General features: G+C 42.9%; 1 protein-coding gene across 7 annotated transcripts in view; it reads right to left on the bottom strand.

Moving 5' to 3' along the window:
- Window positions 1–12,444: 12,444 nt before the first annotated feature.
- Window positions 12,445–18,134, bottom strand: part of Ccser2 (coiled-coil serine rich protein 2) — a 129,706-nt gene continuing 124,016 nt past the window's right edge. For 3 of the 7 annotated variants that reach the window (XM_070020749.1, XM_070020748.1, XM_070020754.1), the window contains one exon: window positions 12,445–17,343. In XM_070020749.1, coding sequence (XP_069876850.1) covers window positions 16,531–17,343 — 813 coding nt within the window. In that variant the 3' untranslated portion in view covers window positions 12,445–16,530. The remainder of the gene's footprint in view (window positions 17,344–18,134) is intronic. The other 4 variants (XM_070020751.1, XM_070020753.1, XM_070020750.1 and 1 more) reach the window with 2 other exon arrangements.

The following is an 18,134-nucleotide window of genomic DNA, read 5'->3' as shown; positions in this document are numbered from 1 at the left end:
CCTGCCAAGCCAATGAGACTTGTGGTCTAAGACTGAGCCAAAACTCAGGCATGTTGGCCAGACACCCCGGCTCACACCTATAATCCTAGTTACTCAGGAGACTGAGATCTGAGGATCATGGTTCAAAGCCAGTGTGGACAGGAAAGTATTTGAGACTTTTCTCTCCAATTAACTAAAAAATAAAAAGCTGCAAGTATAACTGTGGCTCAAAAGGCAGAAAGCTATCCTTAAGCACAAAAGCTCAGGGACAGCATCCAGGCCCTGAGCTCAAGCCCCAGGACCAGCACACACACATACCCACACAAAAATTAAAAGTAGAAAACAATGTTATAGGCAGGTTGAACTGGGGCCCTTGGCCCCTGACTGATCATTGAGACAGAAAGGCAGGCGCCTTCTGGGAGGAGCAGTCAGAGCTGCTATGGCCAAGCACACTGACTGCAACAGAGGATGCTTGCTTGAAGTTCAGGCATCCCCCGAGTGCACCTGAGGACTTCACAGCTGCCTGTCTGCACATCAGCTGACAGGACGGCTCAGGCCTGTGCGTCACGCCTGGCATGTCATCTAATCCAATATATTATAACCAGAGTCCGGTGCTTCGCGTCCACAGAACACTGTAGTGCACTGAAGCCCCCGTTCTTACAGGAATCTGTCTCTGGAAACTTCCATGACCACAACACTGCATTTTGCTGCTGTTGTTGTTGTTGTTTTTTTTTTTTTTTTTATTATCAACTTTTTTTTATTGTGAGAATACTGTACAGAGGAGTTACAGTTACATGGGCAAGATAACGAGTACATTTCTTATCAAGCATTGTTGCCTCATCTTTGTTTCCCCTTCCCATCCCTTCCCATACTCACCCCACCTCCCTCCACCCGATCCTCTCCCCCCCTCTTCCTCTCCCCACCCCACCCCCCGACCAAAGTTGTAAAGTTCGTTTTCGACATAAGGACTTGTACATCTCATTGTTGCAATGGGTCCACCTGTATCCCTAGTTAAACGATTTGTTTTTGCCCTTCCCCTCCACAAATTATACCAACATCAAATACAGTGAAAGCAGGGGTTATACTGTGGGGGAGGGACATACAAAGCAACAAAGAAATCATCTTATAAATATGTTAGAAACATTTGCATGAAAGAAAAAAACATTTAAATATTTATCATGGGATTCATTCCCCTCACATCAACTTATCTGACCTTTTCTGCCTGTCTCAGACGTATATTAGTTATTGCAAATAAGGGAAACCATGGGACCTATGTTTCTTTGGGCCTGGCTTTGGGCATTTACCCAAATGATCACAAACAAGACCACACTAAAGCTACCAGAACGACTATGTTTATTGCAGCACTATTTACTATAGCTAAGATATGGAACCAACCCAGATGTCCCTCAGTAGATAAATGGATCAAGAAAATGTGGTATATATACACAATGGAATTCTGTGCCTCCATCAGAAAGAATGACATTTCCCCATTTGTTAGGAAATGGAAAAACTTGGAAACACTGTGCTTCCTACAGATGCAAACTCAAGGGCTCTGGAAGTGCTGGAAAATCTCCCATCTGCACTGTCTGCAGGCAATCTTGGGTCAGCATGGAGCCCATCCCTGAGGGGAAGAAGGTCAAAAGAATGGCATCTACTGAAATCAGGCCTGCCCTGGCCTCCCCAGATTAAAGATACACACACACCATACTCTAAAACACAACACACACACACACACACACACACACACACACACACACACACACACACACCTGTGTGCTCAGACAGCTTATTACCACTTAGTAATCTAACATATTCTTTTGTTGTTGTTGTTGGTGGTGGTGGTGGTGGTGGTGGGGCTTGAACTCTGGGCTTGGGCGCTGTCCCTCAGCTCAAGGTGAGCACTCTACCACTTGAGCCACAGCGCCACTTTCGGTTTTCTAGTGGTTTTATTGGAGATAAGAGTCTCAAGGAGTTTCCTGCCCGAGCTGGCTTTGAACCACGATCCTCAGATCTCAGCCTCCTGAGTAGCTAGGATTACAGCCTTGAGCCACTGGTGCCCAGCTAACATTCTATTTGTCTTGTAGTACCCATGTCACAGGACCCCCACCAAGAAGACCACCAAGAGTCAGACTTTCCGAAATGCAAAAGCAAGGTTTTATTCAGGCGGGCTGCAGCTCGGGCCTTGTCCTTCACACCGACACAGTGGAGCTCAAGAGAAAGCCCCGAGCTGAAATTTCACAGGGCTTATAAAGGCAAAAACCACAAAATTACAACCAGACGTGGGAGCATGATTGGGGTGGTTTCGTTTCGGTCAAACAATTCTGTTAGCACTGTCAGGTGCTCATAGTTTAAACAGCAAAATGCCTACTGCCCCAAAATGGAGTTACTTTAACTCTTCAGTGTAAGTGTGTGTGTGTGTGTGTGTGTGTGTGTGTGTGTGTGTGTGTGTGTGTGTACTGATACTGGAACTTGAACTCGGGGCCTCCCACTTTTGCTTAGTTTTTTTATTTCCAGGCTGGTGCTCTTTCACTTGAGCCATACCCCCACTTCCAGCTTGTTACCTAGAGATAAGTCTCTCATATTTGAATGGCTTGGAACCATGGACCTCTCAGTCTCCTGACTAGCTAGGATTCCAGGTGCAAATCATCCAGTGCATCTTACTTACTTCCTACACTGGATGCCTATGGCTCACACCTGTGATCGTCGCGACTCAGGAGGCCGAGATCTGTAGGATCATATATTCAAAGCCAGTGTGGACAGAAAGGTCCTCAAGACTCCACATGCAAAATAATCAGCCAAAAGCCGAGTTGCTCAATTGCTACAGCAGCAAGCAGGAAGCCTGGTATCAGCAGCAAAAGAGGGAAAAAACAAAAACAAAAGAAATTTCATGAAGTCAGGGAGGGGGTGTCCTTCCCTTTTTTTCCATACCAATGGCCCTAGAACTGGGCCTCACGCGGGGCAGGTGCTCCACAATATAAGGCAAATAAAGCACCTCCAGACCTACACTTGGGACACAGTCAACTTCCCCTCCTTCAGTCCCTCCCTGCCCCCTCACAGCTGGAGCCCCAAGCCCTGGACCAGCAGGCCCTTGGTAGGAGCCCATGGTCACTGTCCAGTGAGAGGAAGAGTCAAGCTCCTGAGCCTAAACTGCAAGAATACATCTTAAGGCTACAGAGAGCAGAAGAATGGCATTGAAGTTCCCTGCACAGGGCTGTTCCTGGCAACCATGCCTGCTCTGCTATCTACAGCTGGGAGCTCACCCATGAACAGCACCTGTGTCCCAGGGTTGTGTGAGGTCAGAGACGCATCGCGTGTCTCAGAGGCATACAGAGCAGGCTGTATTGAAGGATTCCCACATAGCTACTTAGGCTGCAGCGCCTACCGTCAGCTGGTCTGTCCGTGGCTTCCCTCGTGTGGCCATGTCTGGAAGTGCAAGGCCCACCATCACTTCGTCTTGTCTGGGCGCCCTCGTGTGGCCAAGCCTGGAAAGGCAGGGCGGAGCCCCAGCTTTCCCTGGGAAAGTTGTTCCTGGTTGACACTCAGGTCAGGACACTGAGGCTCTGGGAGTCCTTGCTTCCTGTGCTAGCTTCCTCCCCCATGAAAGACTGGTGAAGAGAAGAACGTCCTGGAACAGGAGCACTGGGAGCATAATAGGAGCAATGCGGGATGCAGGTTCCATTTTACAATGGGCTGGATCAGGCTGCTCTCTTGCAGGAGATGCAGTTGTCCAAGCTGTGCTGTCTTTGGAGACCAAGTCATCGAAAGGACCTCTGCCAGCAGCGTCGCCCCTGGGATGCTCAGCAGGTCCCGGGGCCGGGGAGAGAAGGAGGAAGTCAAATCCCAGGCAACCCCAATGAGACACAAAGACCGACCCACCGCGGGTCTTAACGTGTTGCCATAAAGTCTGCTCCAGAGCGGGAGCGATAATGCAGGCTGTGTTGACAGGCTGCCCGCCTTAGGGCTGGGGACCCACTACCTAAAGAAAGCGCTGCCTGAAACAGGAGGAATAGAGGAAGGGAGGGAGGGAGGGAAGTACACAGCCCCAGGAACAACCCTCAAACCTGACAATTACCCCCTACAATTGGGAGTGAACAGGGGTCTGGAGACGTTCACTTGATTGTGAGACACTGGTTGATGTTTGGTGCAAGCACAGAAAAACAGTAAAACGTTGGGGAACATAGGCTCAATATGTTTTTCCCTAGTGCATGCTGTAGGGGAAATAACACCTCACCAGTGATGAGAAATGATGAGTTCTGGGCACTGTTTGGCTTAGGATGGGAGCACTTGCCAAAAGAGGGGCCCAGCCCATTTATCTTGGGCTACAGAGGGACTAGCTTGCTCTCTCCTTCCTGTCCATCTCCCTGCTGGCGCCCTGCTGCTCCCAGAAAAGCTGTTTGGGATGCTGAATGCTGCAGCTAAGTTCCCCAGTTCTACTGCAGCGTTGGTGTGGTTCAATGGAATTTTCTCAACCTATTCCCCCCACCACCCCGCCTCCCAAGCAGCCCTCTGTGGAGGACAAGGACAAAAACATTTTATGAGGATCCTGCATTTTCGCGTGAGAATCAGAGAGCTTCCTCTGAATAGCTGGAGCCAGGAAGTGCAGACAAATGGCCCTGAGTCGCCACTGAAGGAGTTAATAGTAGAATCCCAGCCAGCTGCACAATTTTAAACCATTTGCACGTTAAAATATGAAAACTAGTGAAATTAATATTAATAACCCTAAAAAGTTCAAACAATTATGAATAAGACTTTTTCCCCCCTCTCCTGGTACTGGAGTATGAACAGAGCCTTGAGCTCAGCTTTTTGTTGATTATTTGGAGATGAAGTCTCTTAGAACTTTTCTGCTTGGGATAGCTTTGAACTGCAATCCTCTGGGACTCAGCCTATGGAGTAGTTCAGATTACAGGCACAAGCCACTGGTGCCCAGTTTATAAATGAGATGTTGTAACTTCGTTGTATATGAATCTAGACAAGGCTGCCAGGGGTTCCTAGAGAAACAGGCAAGCCTGTCACACAAAAACACAAAGCCAGCTTTTCTAGGTATGTGAATGTCAAACAGAAGTCACCGGATTGTTTTACACATCCCAAAATTAAGAAAACTCTTGTGATGTTCATTGGGCAATGAGAGCAATGAGAAATATAAGTTTCCTTCTTGACCCTGGCTTCCAGGAAACTCGGAGATAATTCTGAGTCTTCTCACTTAAAAGATATTGCCTCAGCCATTCTTTCATTATTTTTCTAATTCTTGTCCTTTCACTTATTTGAACACCTTAGAAATTGTTTTCAGAGGTTTTCACCTGTAGGTTATCCATAGGTAAAGAAGTTTGTATATTTGACCACTAGGTGTCAGTATTGTAAAACAAAAGAACTCGGCTATAGCCCATACCTTCCTTCCCTAATCAGAGCCAGCTATGGCTATTTAAACCAGTAACGTTGAACAGCCCAGGCCTCATTTTCATGTGAGAAATGAAGAATTACTGTAAAAAAAAAAATGAACTGAGATGAAATGTTTCTTGAGCATAAAAGACAATGGCCGTTTATAGTTTAAGTGCATGGAATCTGGTGCAGATGGCTTGATTTCAAGTTCTATGATGTCGTTTTGTGGCTGTGAATTCAGTCAGATTAAAAAGCTTGTCTGAGCCTGAGCTTTCTCCCTGCAAAATGGCAAGGCCGGTGCATGGCTTGGGGGCACTCTGCAGTCAGAGGGCTGTTCGTATTTAGCATAGTGCCCAGCACACGGGGCTGGGGGGTATCAGGAAATGCAGCCTGAGCATGGCACAGAACCCACTTTGACACCATTGTTTTATGCATGCACCTGTCAGATGTTTGTACTGGGGCTCTTTGGGGTGCCAAAGTGACAGGGTTGGGTCCTGGTCCCACTGCTCTACATACAGAACAAGAGACTGGATAAGGGGAATGGGGGGGAGGTTGAAGAGGGCAGGAAGAAAAGTACCTTCCACAGACACCTCCACATGTCCCACTAACAGCAAAGACTCCCTGTGGTCCTCATCATATTTCCTACATGCTTTCTTGTAGAACTTGACAAAACAATTCTAAAATTAACCTGGAGTTATATAGAAGATGATGGACAGCTAAACTAGTTTGGAAAGAGACATCGCAGGGAGTAAACTACAACAGGGGGAATCAATACCCGAGCTTGAACCCAGCCCCGTCAGCTCATGTTCAAGGCTAGCACTCTATCACTTGGCGTTGGACCTCCATTTCCAGCTTTTTGTTGGTTAATTGGAGATAAGAGTCTCATGGACTCTCCTGCACAGGCTAGCTTTGAACCACAGTCCTCAGATCTCAGCCTCCTGTAGGACTACAGACATGAGCCACTGGCGCCAAGCTTGCTGCCTTTGATTTTACTAGGCTATATTGCAGCAAAAGAAGTTCAAAGGTAGGGAACAAGATTAAACTGCAATGTTGGCTCCTCTTTCCTTCCTCTTGCTCAGATAGGATAAAGCCCTGCTGTGGCCTTGGTGGCAGAAGCGAGTCACGGCAGCCCTCGGGTGGGGGAGTCCGAGTGGGCTGCTCACTGCCAGAGGCCTTGGGCTCAGCCCCACAGAACCAGCTTTTTGGTGTCCTTGTGTGAGATTCCATAGTGCTGAGATTCTTGGTGAAGGTTCTATGTGGCTTACTCTTCCCTTTTTTCTCCAGCATTAAGCCCCCATGAAAACCCCAAGTTGTTTTAATAAAATTCCTATTAACTGCTATCAGTGGAGGGGGGGAACGATGAGGCTCTTAGGAAGACAGTATGGGTGCATTTGGGAAGCTGAGCATGCCAGCCTGTAGTCCTCACAGGGTGTACAGAGCCTGGTGTTTGATATTTTTCAGAGACAATAAACCCCATAATTTCCTCTGCCCATAGATGCTAGTAGAAAGGTATTGACCAGGCCTGGCCACCAGTCCAGGGTTACAGAAAGCCACTGATGACAGGAGAAAAATAGCTGTCATGGGGAGAATATTATTTCCTCATACAAAACACAATAGTAATCACCCGGACTTTATTCAGGTTGCTTGCCTGAGGAACACAGTTCCTGTGCCTGTTCCTTGGGGGAGGAAGCTTCCATTAGGCCCTGTGCTACTAGGACCTGGATAAATGGACTCTGGTCTGCTCTCCCTCACCCTACACCTGAGCATCATCAGCATAGCATGAAGAGAACCCCAAAGAAAAAAAAAGGCATGCAATAGGCCCAAGGCTCTTTCTGCTTATGTGGTACTGAGGAATCAACCCAGGGCTTCAAGCATGCTAGGCAAGCACTCTACCACTAAGCCACCTTCTCAGCCCCTAGAGAGAGAGGTTTATTTTTTGAGCTCTAGCTATATATATTTTTTTATATAAGGACTTTGTCTCTTGTATAGCTAGTGAAGCTCACCCAATCTGTGGGCTTTCTATTTATCCTTCAGGTTATGTCCTTTGCCATGCAGAAGCTCTGCTTATTTATCATAGCTAAGATACAGAACCAACCCAGATGCTCCACAGTAGACGAATGATCAAGAAAAGGTGGTATATATATATATATATACATATATATATATATATATATATATATATATATATATATATATATATATATAATGGAGTTCTATGCTTCCATCAGAAAGAATGACCACCCCATGAGTAAAAAAAATGGAAAGACTTGGAAAAAATCATATTAACTGAAGCAAGCCACCCAAAGAAGCATAGGCTCCATGGTCTCCCTCATTTGTAATAATTAGTATATGTCTAGGATAGTCCTAACAGAGGATCACAAAAGTTCAATAGCTATGTACATATGACCATCTAAGATGATACTAAATGAAATGAACTTCAAGATGTGGGAAAAAAAGGTTTTTGTTTTTGTTGTTTTTTAATGTAGTGTAAAGTTATTTCTTTTTTCCCCCCTTTGCTTATCCCCTGTTGTCACTGCGTTTTTATTTTAGTATCCTGTGTCTTGTATATATGGTTATCTGGTTTGGGGAAGGGAAGGGGAATCACAAAATGATAAGATGAAGGACAAAGGATAAACCAGTGCAACAGCAATACCAGACACTATGTTGGAAATGAACTGTACAACTTGAGGGGAGGCGAGTCAGGTGGGGGGAGGGAAAGTGGGAGAAAAAGAGGAAGGGGGTAACCATGTTCAACAAGAAATGTACTCATTACCTTACTTATGCCACCTTTAATTAAAAAAACTCCATGGAAAGCTTGAAGAAGTGCTTGTGAAGGGCCGGGAGAGTCTCTGTAGCCTCAGGTTATCTACACTAAAACAGCAAATTGTTCCAATTCAGGAGGGATAGAGACTTTGTCACTAATGGTTAATCTGTCTCTGATACGTAGGATCATAGATTCCCAATCCCAATTTCCTGAATAAAAGAAAGTGTCAGCCAGGGGCTGGTGGTATATGCTTGTAATCCCAGCTTCTTGAGAGGCTGAAAACGTGAGGATTGTGTTTCAAACGGTGGGAAGAAAAGTCCATGAGATCCCCTTCTCAACTAGATGCAGTAGTGCCCAGCTGCTAAGACACGTGGGAGGCTGAGATTAGGAGAATCAAAGTTTTATGCCAACTGGAATGGAATAGTCCATGAGTCTGCAGCTCAACGGAAAGAAGCTGGGCGTGGTCACCTGGGCCAGTCAACTCCACTTTGACAGGAAGCCTAAATAGGTGGATCAATGTCCAGGAGCATGGCTGAGTGAGAAGCACGACTGTATCTAAAATATAACTAGCACAAAAAATAGCTGTAGGTGTGGCCTCAGAGATATAGAGCACCTACCTGGAAAGGGTGAGGTTGGGTTCAAACCCTAGTAACACTAGAGGGAAGGAAGGAAGGAGGAAGGGAAGTAAAGGAGGGAGGGAAGGAAGGGAGGGAGAGAGGAAGAGGAGGGAGGGACGATGGTGCAGCACTTCTAGTTTAGGGTCAGGCAGACCAAACCCATTAGTTGTGTGTTGTATAAATAACTTAGTTTCCCAAAGCACCTTCCTACAACAGGATATTGTGAACAGTACATCAACTCCGTAGCTGAGATCAGTTATTGAATACTATGTGTTGTATGCTTTACCAATGTTGTCTAGGCAATAGAAATGATCTTGACCTTCTATTTGAAGACACATCTATAATCTTCTCTCTATAAGCAGTCTCACAGCTGTGTGTGTGTGTGTGTGTGCACATGCGTGCACACGTGCCAGAACTGAATTAGGAACTTGCACTCATTTGTCTTACACTCAAGGCTGGTGCTCTACCACTTGAGTCACACCTCCACCTCCAGCTTTTTCCTAGTTAATTGGAGATGAATCTCTGAGATTTTTCTTCCTGTGCTAGCTTTGAACTGTGATCCTCAAATCTCAACCTCCTAAGTGTTAGAGCCACTGACCCAGAATACAATTTTTTTAATTTTTTAATTTTTTATTATGAAAATTCCATAGAGGAATTACAATTACATGGGCAAAATTATGAGTACATTTCTTATCAAGCATTGTTGCTTCCTCCTTTGCTTCCCCTTCCTATCCCTTCCCATATCCCCCCTACCTACAATTTCTTAAAAATATAATATACAGGGGCTGGAAAGGTAGCTCAGTGGTAGAGTGCTTGCCTTGCATGCATGAGGCCCTGGGTTCAATTCCTCAGCACCACATAAGCAGAAAAAGCTGGAAGTGGTGCTGTGACTCAAGTGGTAGAGTGCTAGCCTTGAGCTGAAGAGCTGAGGGACAGGACAGCATCTAGGCCGAGTTCAGGCCACACGACTGACAAAATAATAGTAATAATAATAATAATAATAATAATAATAATAATAATAATAATGTGAGGTATAGGTACAAAAGTAAAATCAACTAGAATTCAATCATTATTGACTAGTTATTGTCTCATATAGGTATTTATAAGCATGTCCCTATTATAATTATATTGCTCTCATGGCTTTTAGCTTAGTCCCCAGTTGTGACTATTTTTAGTTCAAGGTTATGCTGTGGATATTGAAAAATTCAAGAGTATTAGCTATGAAATCATTTTTTTCATATAGATGAAATAATTTAGTCATTTTTATTGTCATAGTTGGGTTTCTTCTACTTTTTTGCTTATGCTTTTTGCTTCTATAAAGGCTTATAATAAACAGAATGTCATTGTATTGTACAGCTCTGATTACTAGAAAAGATCTTTTTTTCAGGTTTTAGCAACCCCTCATGCTTCTATGGTTGTTCCTGTGTGTGACTTCCAGTGTTCCTTGCATAATCTCCAAATAACCTATGTCCACAGACTTTCCTTAGTACCTGATCTGAGACCTGCCATGTGCTGTGCTCTAAGCCTGCTTGAGACACATCCCTGGCTGAACTTCAGACTTCAGAAAGCCTGTAACTGCATATCATCACCAGTTATGAACAAATTTAAGAAATAACCTATATTAATAATTCATCAGAGCTTCTATTACTTTTCTCATTGCAGTTCACATTTGCATTTGACCTACCTTTGTGATAAAAGTACACTCAGCTGCGATTTGTCAAGGAAACAGACAATTCCTCATGACTTAGAAATACTGCAAACTTACCATGTGTTTAGTCTGATTGGTTAAATTTGCTGTCATGTGATTAAGATCTGCATATCTGCTGAGGAATAATTTTGTATTATTGTTATTATTATTCAATATTGGGGTTTGAATTGAGGGCCTGCTAGGGCTTGCTGGGCAAGTGCTCTACCACTGGAGCCACACTTCTAGCCCTAAGAATTGGTTTTGGAAATGGGGGGGCTGGGGTACATCTGAACTGCTTGTGTGGCTTCTTGCTTTGCAGGGACGGTCATTCATCTACACGTTCAGCAGAGCTGGGCACACAGCGAGTGTACTTTCTAATCACATCAAGGGGAATGAGGGAAATGTAGTCTGACACTGAGAAATACTTTTGCTATCAAACCTCCATTCTGTAGTCACTGAAAATATTACCACTGCAGACACCGTCATTCTCAAAATGCCTGTGTGAATGAATTCATAGAGGGATTGAGTAACGGGTGTTTGGGGATCATCGGGGGATCCAGAGAATAGTGATTTCTCATTTTTATGGCTAAGAAGTCAGAGAAGTTCCTCTGAGAAAATCAATCTCCTCTCTCTCTCTCTCCCCCCCCCACTTCCATTATGTGTGTATGTGTGTGTGTGTAGCTTTGTGGGAGTGAGGATTCACCAATGAGAAGGTCCTTGAGGATGATCTAAGCCCCTCTTCACAGACCCCATGGCAAAGTACAGGTATTTTAGAATATCTGGATGTTATGTAAACAAGGGAATGGAACAGGAGGAAACAAAAGGAAAGGTATCATAGAACAATTGAGGTTCCTCAAAATTAAATTCTAAGACCCTGAAGCAGAAGGCAGAATATTTACTAATTCCCAGCTTTGCTAGAATATTGTTCCTGAAATGAAATCAGACTGTAAAAAAGGCCAAATTTTCAGAGGGAGAAGCAGGTAAACCGAGATTAAGCACAGGAGCAGAGAGACAGGTGCATGGGAATTAAAGACAAAAAATGAAATGGGATGATAAGTTGGTGAAGAGCAGCTTACTGTGTGTTCAACAGCAAATGGCAGGTAACCAAGGCAAAGAAAAGGAAGGGAAGGGCTGCTCCTGACCAGGATGCTAAGAACTGCTGTAGTCCACAGGCTCCAGGCCATGGCCTTGTCTTTGTCCTCCACATGGACACAGCAGCGACTAGCACACATGAGATGTCCCAACAATGTAACTCCAGCCGAGTCAACACTCAACTACGAACTCTTGCTTCAGTCCATTTTCCAAATGGAAAACAAACAACGCAAATGAAGAAATTAAAATGCCCATATTTGATTGAATAAAAAGGTAAATCTGAGGAAGTTCTCAAGCATGGTAATAATGCAGATGGTCTTGAAGTCACTACTGGTATCTTAAACAGCAGTAAATACCATGGTCAAGTTTTATTACTAATGAAGTTTCCTCCATGCTTTTTCTGGCATATGCAAACCCCTTCCAGATTAGGTAACATGTTAGCAACTTAACTTTTTCTACATTATATAATCACACTTGATTAAAGTGGAAAAAAATGATAAATTCTCCATTCCTTTGTTCTCCCAACTTATGTTAACTTGACCTAAATTTGTTTCAAAGTATTTTGTAATGAAATGTACAATGTTTAGAAATGAGCAATGCAATGGTGATGTTTTCCCGTCATATAACATTTCAATAAAGGTGCTGTTTTTAAAATATTCTCTACCCATTGTCCCAGTTCTTTTCCTAAGATGAAACAGAAATTTTATTAACATGAAACAGAATACTAGGTTGACAGAATCTGTGAAAACCCAAGAAAACCTTGCTCAATTCCTACCTAATCATCAAGGCTTGTTAGGTTTCGTGTGTGGAAGAAAGGGAATAAGAATTTGAAAAACATCAAGCAAATTATTGGTATCTTCATGAAGAAAAACTATCAGGGGAAAATATGAACTGTGAAGAAAGACAAAAGCACCTTCATAATTATGAACTTTATTTTTTTTTAATTTACTATGCCAACATTTTCAAGAGACTTTACATCTTGGGTTTGTATAATTCATTTTACAGGCAAATTCTAATATACAGTATGTACTCTGAACTGGCTTCTCAAATCCATGGGGAAAACAACACCACTGATACTATTTGTTTATAATCAGTCATGACACAAAGACACCAGTCATGACATAGATTTTCAATTCTCTAGGCCAGTATTTTCTTAGGGCAATGCTTTACACCACGGCCAAAGGCAGAGGAAGCTCTTTCCAACAGACAAATATCTTTAATTAGTAACATAATTATAGACTGGTTGCTCACTGTCATCGCCACTGATCCAAATGTACTCTTCTCGCAGGTTGCTACAACAGGAAAATCAAAGGGCTATGTGGGGTGGGGAAGGGGAGAGGGAAATAATAGAAAGTATAATTTCAAGCATCAAGAAAAACAGCAAGGCTGTTAGCCCTGAGGACAAACCTGTGCTACTGTGATCATTAATTTTCAAATGTGTACATAAGCATGCAAACATAACTACCCAAATTAACTTAGCAATGTGAAACCTGATGTGTTAAGATGGACAGAGAAGGCGCTGCTGACAGGGTAGCAGTACAACTGGGCTTGGGTACACAAGCCTGTGTGGTAACTGCAAAGTGCTTTCCCCGGTGGCCTGGAGCCCAGGAAGCCAGCAGGTCAACCCTGCTGGGAATCCCAGGCACAAATGGGTCTGGATTACTGCCCATCATTACAGGAACTTGGGGGAAGTGACAGCTGTAGCAGGTCACAGATTCTCTGAGTGCACCAAGTAGAACAAATACTACAGGGGACAATGGAAGATTCAAAGAAAACTTAGTGCTTTCATGGGAAAAGTGGCATGCTGGGGATAGAACTCTGTGAACGGTGAACTTATATCTTCAAATAGCAACAAATTACAGAGAATTATTCCACGAAACTAAGCCACACCCAAGAGGAGGCATTTTCGATATTTCAGGCACAGCTCCAAGCAATTAAGCTCATTTAAAGTGCAAATCTGCTATTTTCTTTCATAGACTTTTTTTTTTTTTTTACTGGTTTAAAATAGTAAGATCCCTATAATATCTACACAATGAATAGTAGTCTATAGGCTTGAAAATATTGCACAAAGAAAAACGAGACTCCAAAAGAAAAATTTCAATGGTCTGTTATTTAGAAAACATTCTACATATATAGAGCTCTCTAATCCCTGGTTTGATGTTTGTACTTCAAAATAATCTATACTTATACTACTAAACTCCTTAGGGAAAGCTTCCTTTAAAATACTGCTAAGCATCCCACCAGTAGCCGAATATATAATTCTGCCTTCTTGTCCAATTTTCTCTCTCACCAATGTGAAACTTAACCAACTGCATACACGTTCCCCCTCACGATTTAGAATTCATACATTTCCACCACCTGTGCTGACACCACAGGAATGAGGAGAACAAGTTTGCCTAAAATTCTTGTGGGTAAGGATGTGGTACGACGTTTGTTAGGCAGATGGAGCCAAATTGGAGAAGGTAAGCTCTGGGTGACACACAGCTCCACCCACGAATTCCCCTTCCTACTTCACATTTACTAAGGAGCACACGTTTTACGCAGTAAATACTTGATGTTGTCCATGGAAGCATCCTAGGTATGTTTTCTCTTAAATGTATTCTGCTTCAGAATTGTATTCAGGAGCGGATCTTCTGCCAAGGTTAAGGCTCAGCAAAGGTACAAAGAAGCTAATATTTCAGCCAATTGGTCCGGTAAGAAACAAACAGTAAAAAAACAAAAAAAAAAACAACAAATAATTGGAGTCAATATTTTTACATAGTAGAAAATAAGAATATTTTTCTCAGACCAGGAGGTTAAAACATAAGTTAAAAATTGAAAATCATTTCCCCTAAAGGTTAAAAAACAACCTGTTAATAATATTTCATGGGGGTCTATACCAACTTCTATGTAAATAAAAAATTCTACTAATTCATTAGTATGTTTTACTTCAGGGAAATAAAGTACTATAGCACCCTACTTGCAGTGTTCTTTCTCCATCAAGATGAAAGATCCCATCTACCACACACAGCTGTGGCCATCCTGGCTCACTTCCATAAGCAGACAGCAAATGCATGCTGGGCTGACCCGACCCGTGGCAGCACACTGGCAGTATCTGGAGGAAATGAATGTTTTTTTGAACTTCAGTACTTCTCTGGCAGACACAAGTGCAGTGGTGGGCCAGGGCTGCCCCTTTCCTTATTACCAAATCCAAGAAGCGTTTGCATCACTGCACAACACACTCACCAAGATGGTTTTCTGACAGGTAAGAGAGGACCACTGCATCACAATGGTAGCGAATACCTCTTTGGAAATTCCCACTAAAGCACTTACAGCTGTTGGTTACATTACATGGATAGACAATTTCATCAATGTAGGTGTTTTAAAGGAATACCTAGAAAATTGAGTGACAATTTTGGGGGCTATAATTGCTTTTTTAATATATTTTGTATCAGCTAATCAAACCCTGACCTGGTAAGGCTGTCTGATGAATATTCCATTTAAAGCAGCCAAGGCCAGGCAGCCTGAAGATGACATGAGTGAGATTGGGCACATGATTGCTTGTAGGTTCCACAGCTCTTTTCTGTAGCACATTAAAATAAACGAGCTACTGCCTTTGTAATGTCCTTTTCATAACTTTTTATTTACTTATTTTTGGTGCTAGTACTGGGGCTTGAACTCAGGACCTGGGCATTGCCCTTTAGCTTTTTCACTCAAAGTTGGTGCTTTAACACTTGATGGCTTTTTGGTGGTTAACTGGAGATGAGAGTCTCACAGTCTTTCCTGCTCTGGCCGGCTTTGAAATGTGAACATCAGATCTCAGCCTCCTGAGCAGCTAGGATTATAGACATGAGCCACCAGCGTCCAGTTTTTAAAACTTCTCAATGAAACACAATTTCCCGTATACAATTCTTGCCATATCTATTTTTCAAGAAACTGTCACTTAAACTATACACCAACAGAAAAGGGCAACCTAGGAAATTGAGAAAAGCAAAGCTCTTATGAATTCTAACTTTCTCAATAGTTTTACTTCACTTTATCTTTTTTGTCAAAATATTTTAACTTCTTTTTCTATAGAAAATAATAAGCTGGAAGTCCTATATATGGGGGGAACTTCTAGCCCATCAGAATTTTGTGCAAATATTTCAAGTCCATTATTCCAGTCTTCGGATATTAGCAGAAAGTCAATAAATATAAATATTACAATAGTGACTTAATTTAATATAGATGCTGTGGAACCTTGAAACAGCTATGATAGATCCATAGGCCTAGACTAGGTTTCAAACCTGAACAGCCAGCAAAACTCTAGCACCAACACAGGCTACAAGCGGATACACCTTCGGCATAGGTTTCAAGGTGTATCTCAAACTCTCCAAATATGTACACAGTACAAGCACAAATGGCATATGTATGTGACAAAAACAAGATGTCAACCTGACAGACCAGCAGTTTATACATATATACTATTGAACATTGTCAGCCTAGGGAATTTGTCTGGTAAATGAATAAACAGTTAAGACTAGCTTGCTGATCCTAGGTAAGAAGAAATAAAGCTGACATCAAGTTCCCATTAAAAGCCGGATCTTTATTCATCACAAAGCTTTTGCATAGACCTTTCAAATATACAAAACACTGGCCATAACTCTGCTTACAGACTATCATCTTCCATTATCACCATGCTGTAAGCTAAAATAGTAGCCATCGTGGACTGAGGCGGGGTTCTGATAACCAGTCAATACGGAGACAGGACTAAGTCAGCAAAGCACGTGTCTTGCCTGCTAAGAGTGGACAGCACAGGCAGATGTTACAGTGGCCCTCTGAGATGGGCAGGCAGACCTGAGACAAGTGTGCTCGAATGGTACTACTTGAACCAAGATATAAAATGGATCAGCCAAAGGAGTAGAAGCTTCCAATTTTAATGTTAAGGTTTTCGCAAGCTTTCAACGGAACCTCCAACGTGGTGGCACACAGCACATAAAGCTATTACAGAACAGACTGCTGTTAAAAACACAAACTGGCAGACATTGGCTATGTGCTTAATGTATCTTTGGTTTAGGAAGACGAGAATATCGATTAGAGGCCGAAGGATCCCCAGAATGCAAACTGCCACTTGGATTCGGCATGATTTCTTTGTGCCTTGCCAGTGGCCTGGGGATGCTGGTCTTGGCCTGCAAGCTTTGAGGCTCGAGGCGGGGGCTGCTTATTTGTTTCTGTCTGAAAGAGCTGGAAGGAGGGCGGAGCTTAGATGCTTTCAGATTCGGATTATTTGCAAGATTTGTTTGACTAGATGTGGGCTGAAGCTTTGCTGAATGAGCTGTGATGATGGGTGGCTTATTACAACCAAGAGTCCTACTTGCAGATGATTCATTGTCTGGAGGAGGTGCCGAAGAACTCAAGACGGGTGGCTTTAGAAGATGTGAGGACTTGGGCTGAGACAAGTAGCCAACCAGCGGAGACGGATCTCTTCCAACTCTCTTAGCCTGCTCTGCTGTACTCGTCTGGCGAGGTGTCGGAAGAGAAGTGGGTCCAAACTGCATCTCACCAATTATTTGATTCTTTGCCAAATGAGAAGGCTCTTCAGCACTCGCGGTCATGGTCAAATTTGAGTCAGATATACTTTTTGCCACATCCATCCTGACGTGTGGGCTTAAGGAAACAGGCCGGTCTTCCAAATCATAGTTGTTTTCTTGTAAGCCACATGGAAAGCTTCCATCGGGATGTGCGGCACCTTGATGCACACCCTGGCCTGCACATTCACTGTGGGCCTCGATACGTTGTGGCCTTATTAGTTTTCCCTGGGCGTGGTCTGTGGGTCTGGGAAGGCTGCTGGAAGGCTGTAGTACTTGAGGCTGTTGAGATTAAAAGCAACATCATTAACCATGTAGCTCAGAAAAGTACTCAGTATTAATGTAAGCGAAGTTGGAAGTAGGCTGAGTATGCTTTAATATGGAAAGCATGTGGGGCATTTAAAACATAGAAAAATGAATTGCAATATTCAAGCAATCTTATGACATATATATATATATAAGTGGTAGTGCAAACAAAAAAATGATACAAGCAATACACACTCAACATGATCTGAAAAAAAGGGGGGGGTGAAAGAAAAGAAAAGAAAGCTTTAAAGTTCCAACTCATTATAGGAAACATTCTTGCCTTAGTACTTTCATTAAGTATTTACAACCTTATCTACAAGAAAGCCTGAGAATAATTTCTATAGCGCTTTAATTTAATCTCCATAAGCAGTGCTCTTGGGATCATCACCCATCTTAAAGGTCTTTTTATGCTGTATGCCAAACTACCAAGTGTATCTCTGTGACAAATTAAAATTAGCAGCTAATAAAAGGTTTAAAGGTCATACTTTCACATTTCATGACATCCTTAATTGCATGAAATTCATTCATTTAGCTAATGCTAGCCTACCTTTAATACTGTTGTTGAAGTTGTCCCATTTCATTGCCATTATGGCTGAGATATGAAAAACACATATTTAGTAAAATTTAAAATGATCAGCCTTGAGCCAGGCGCTGATGACTCATGCCTATAATTCTAGCTATTCAAGAGGTTAAGATTGAAGATAGCAGTTTGAGTCTAGCCCAGGCAGAAAAGTCCTTGAGACTCTTATCTCCAATTAACTATCAAA

This window comes from Dipodomys merriami, unplaced genomic scaffold (assembly GCF_024711535.1).
Source record: "Dipodomys merriami isolate MVZ:Mamm:240054 unplaced genomic scaffold, mDipMer1.0.p SCAF_14, whole genome shotgun sequence".
In the NCBI taxonomy this organism is placed as follows: domain Eukaryota; kingdom Metazoa; phylum Chordata; class Mammalia; order Rodentia; family Heteromyidae; genus Dipodomys; species Dipodomys merriami.
This window is presented reverse-complemented; position numbering and strand designations above follow the sequence as displayed.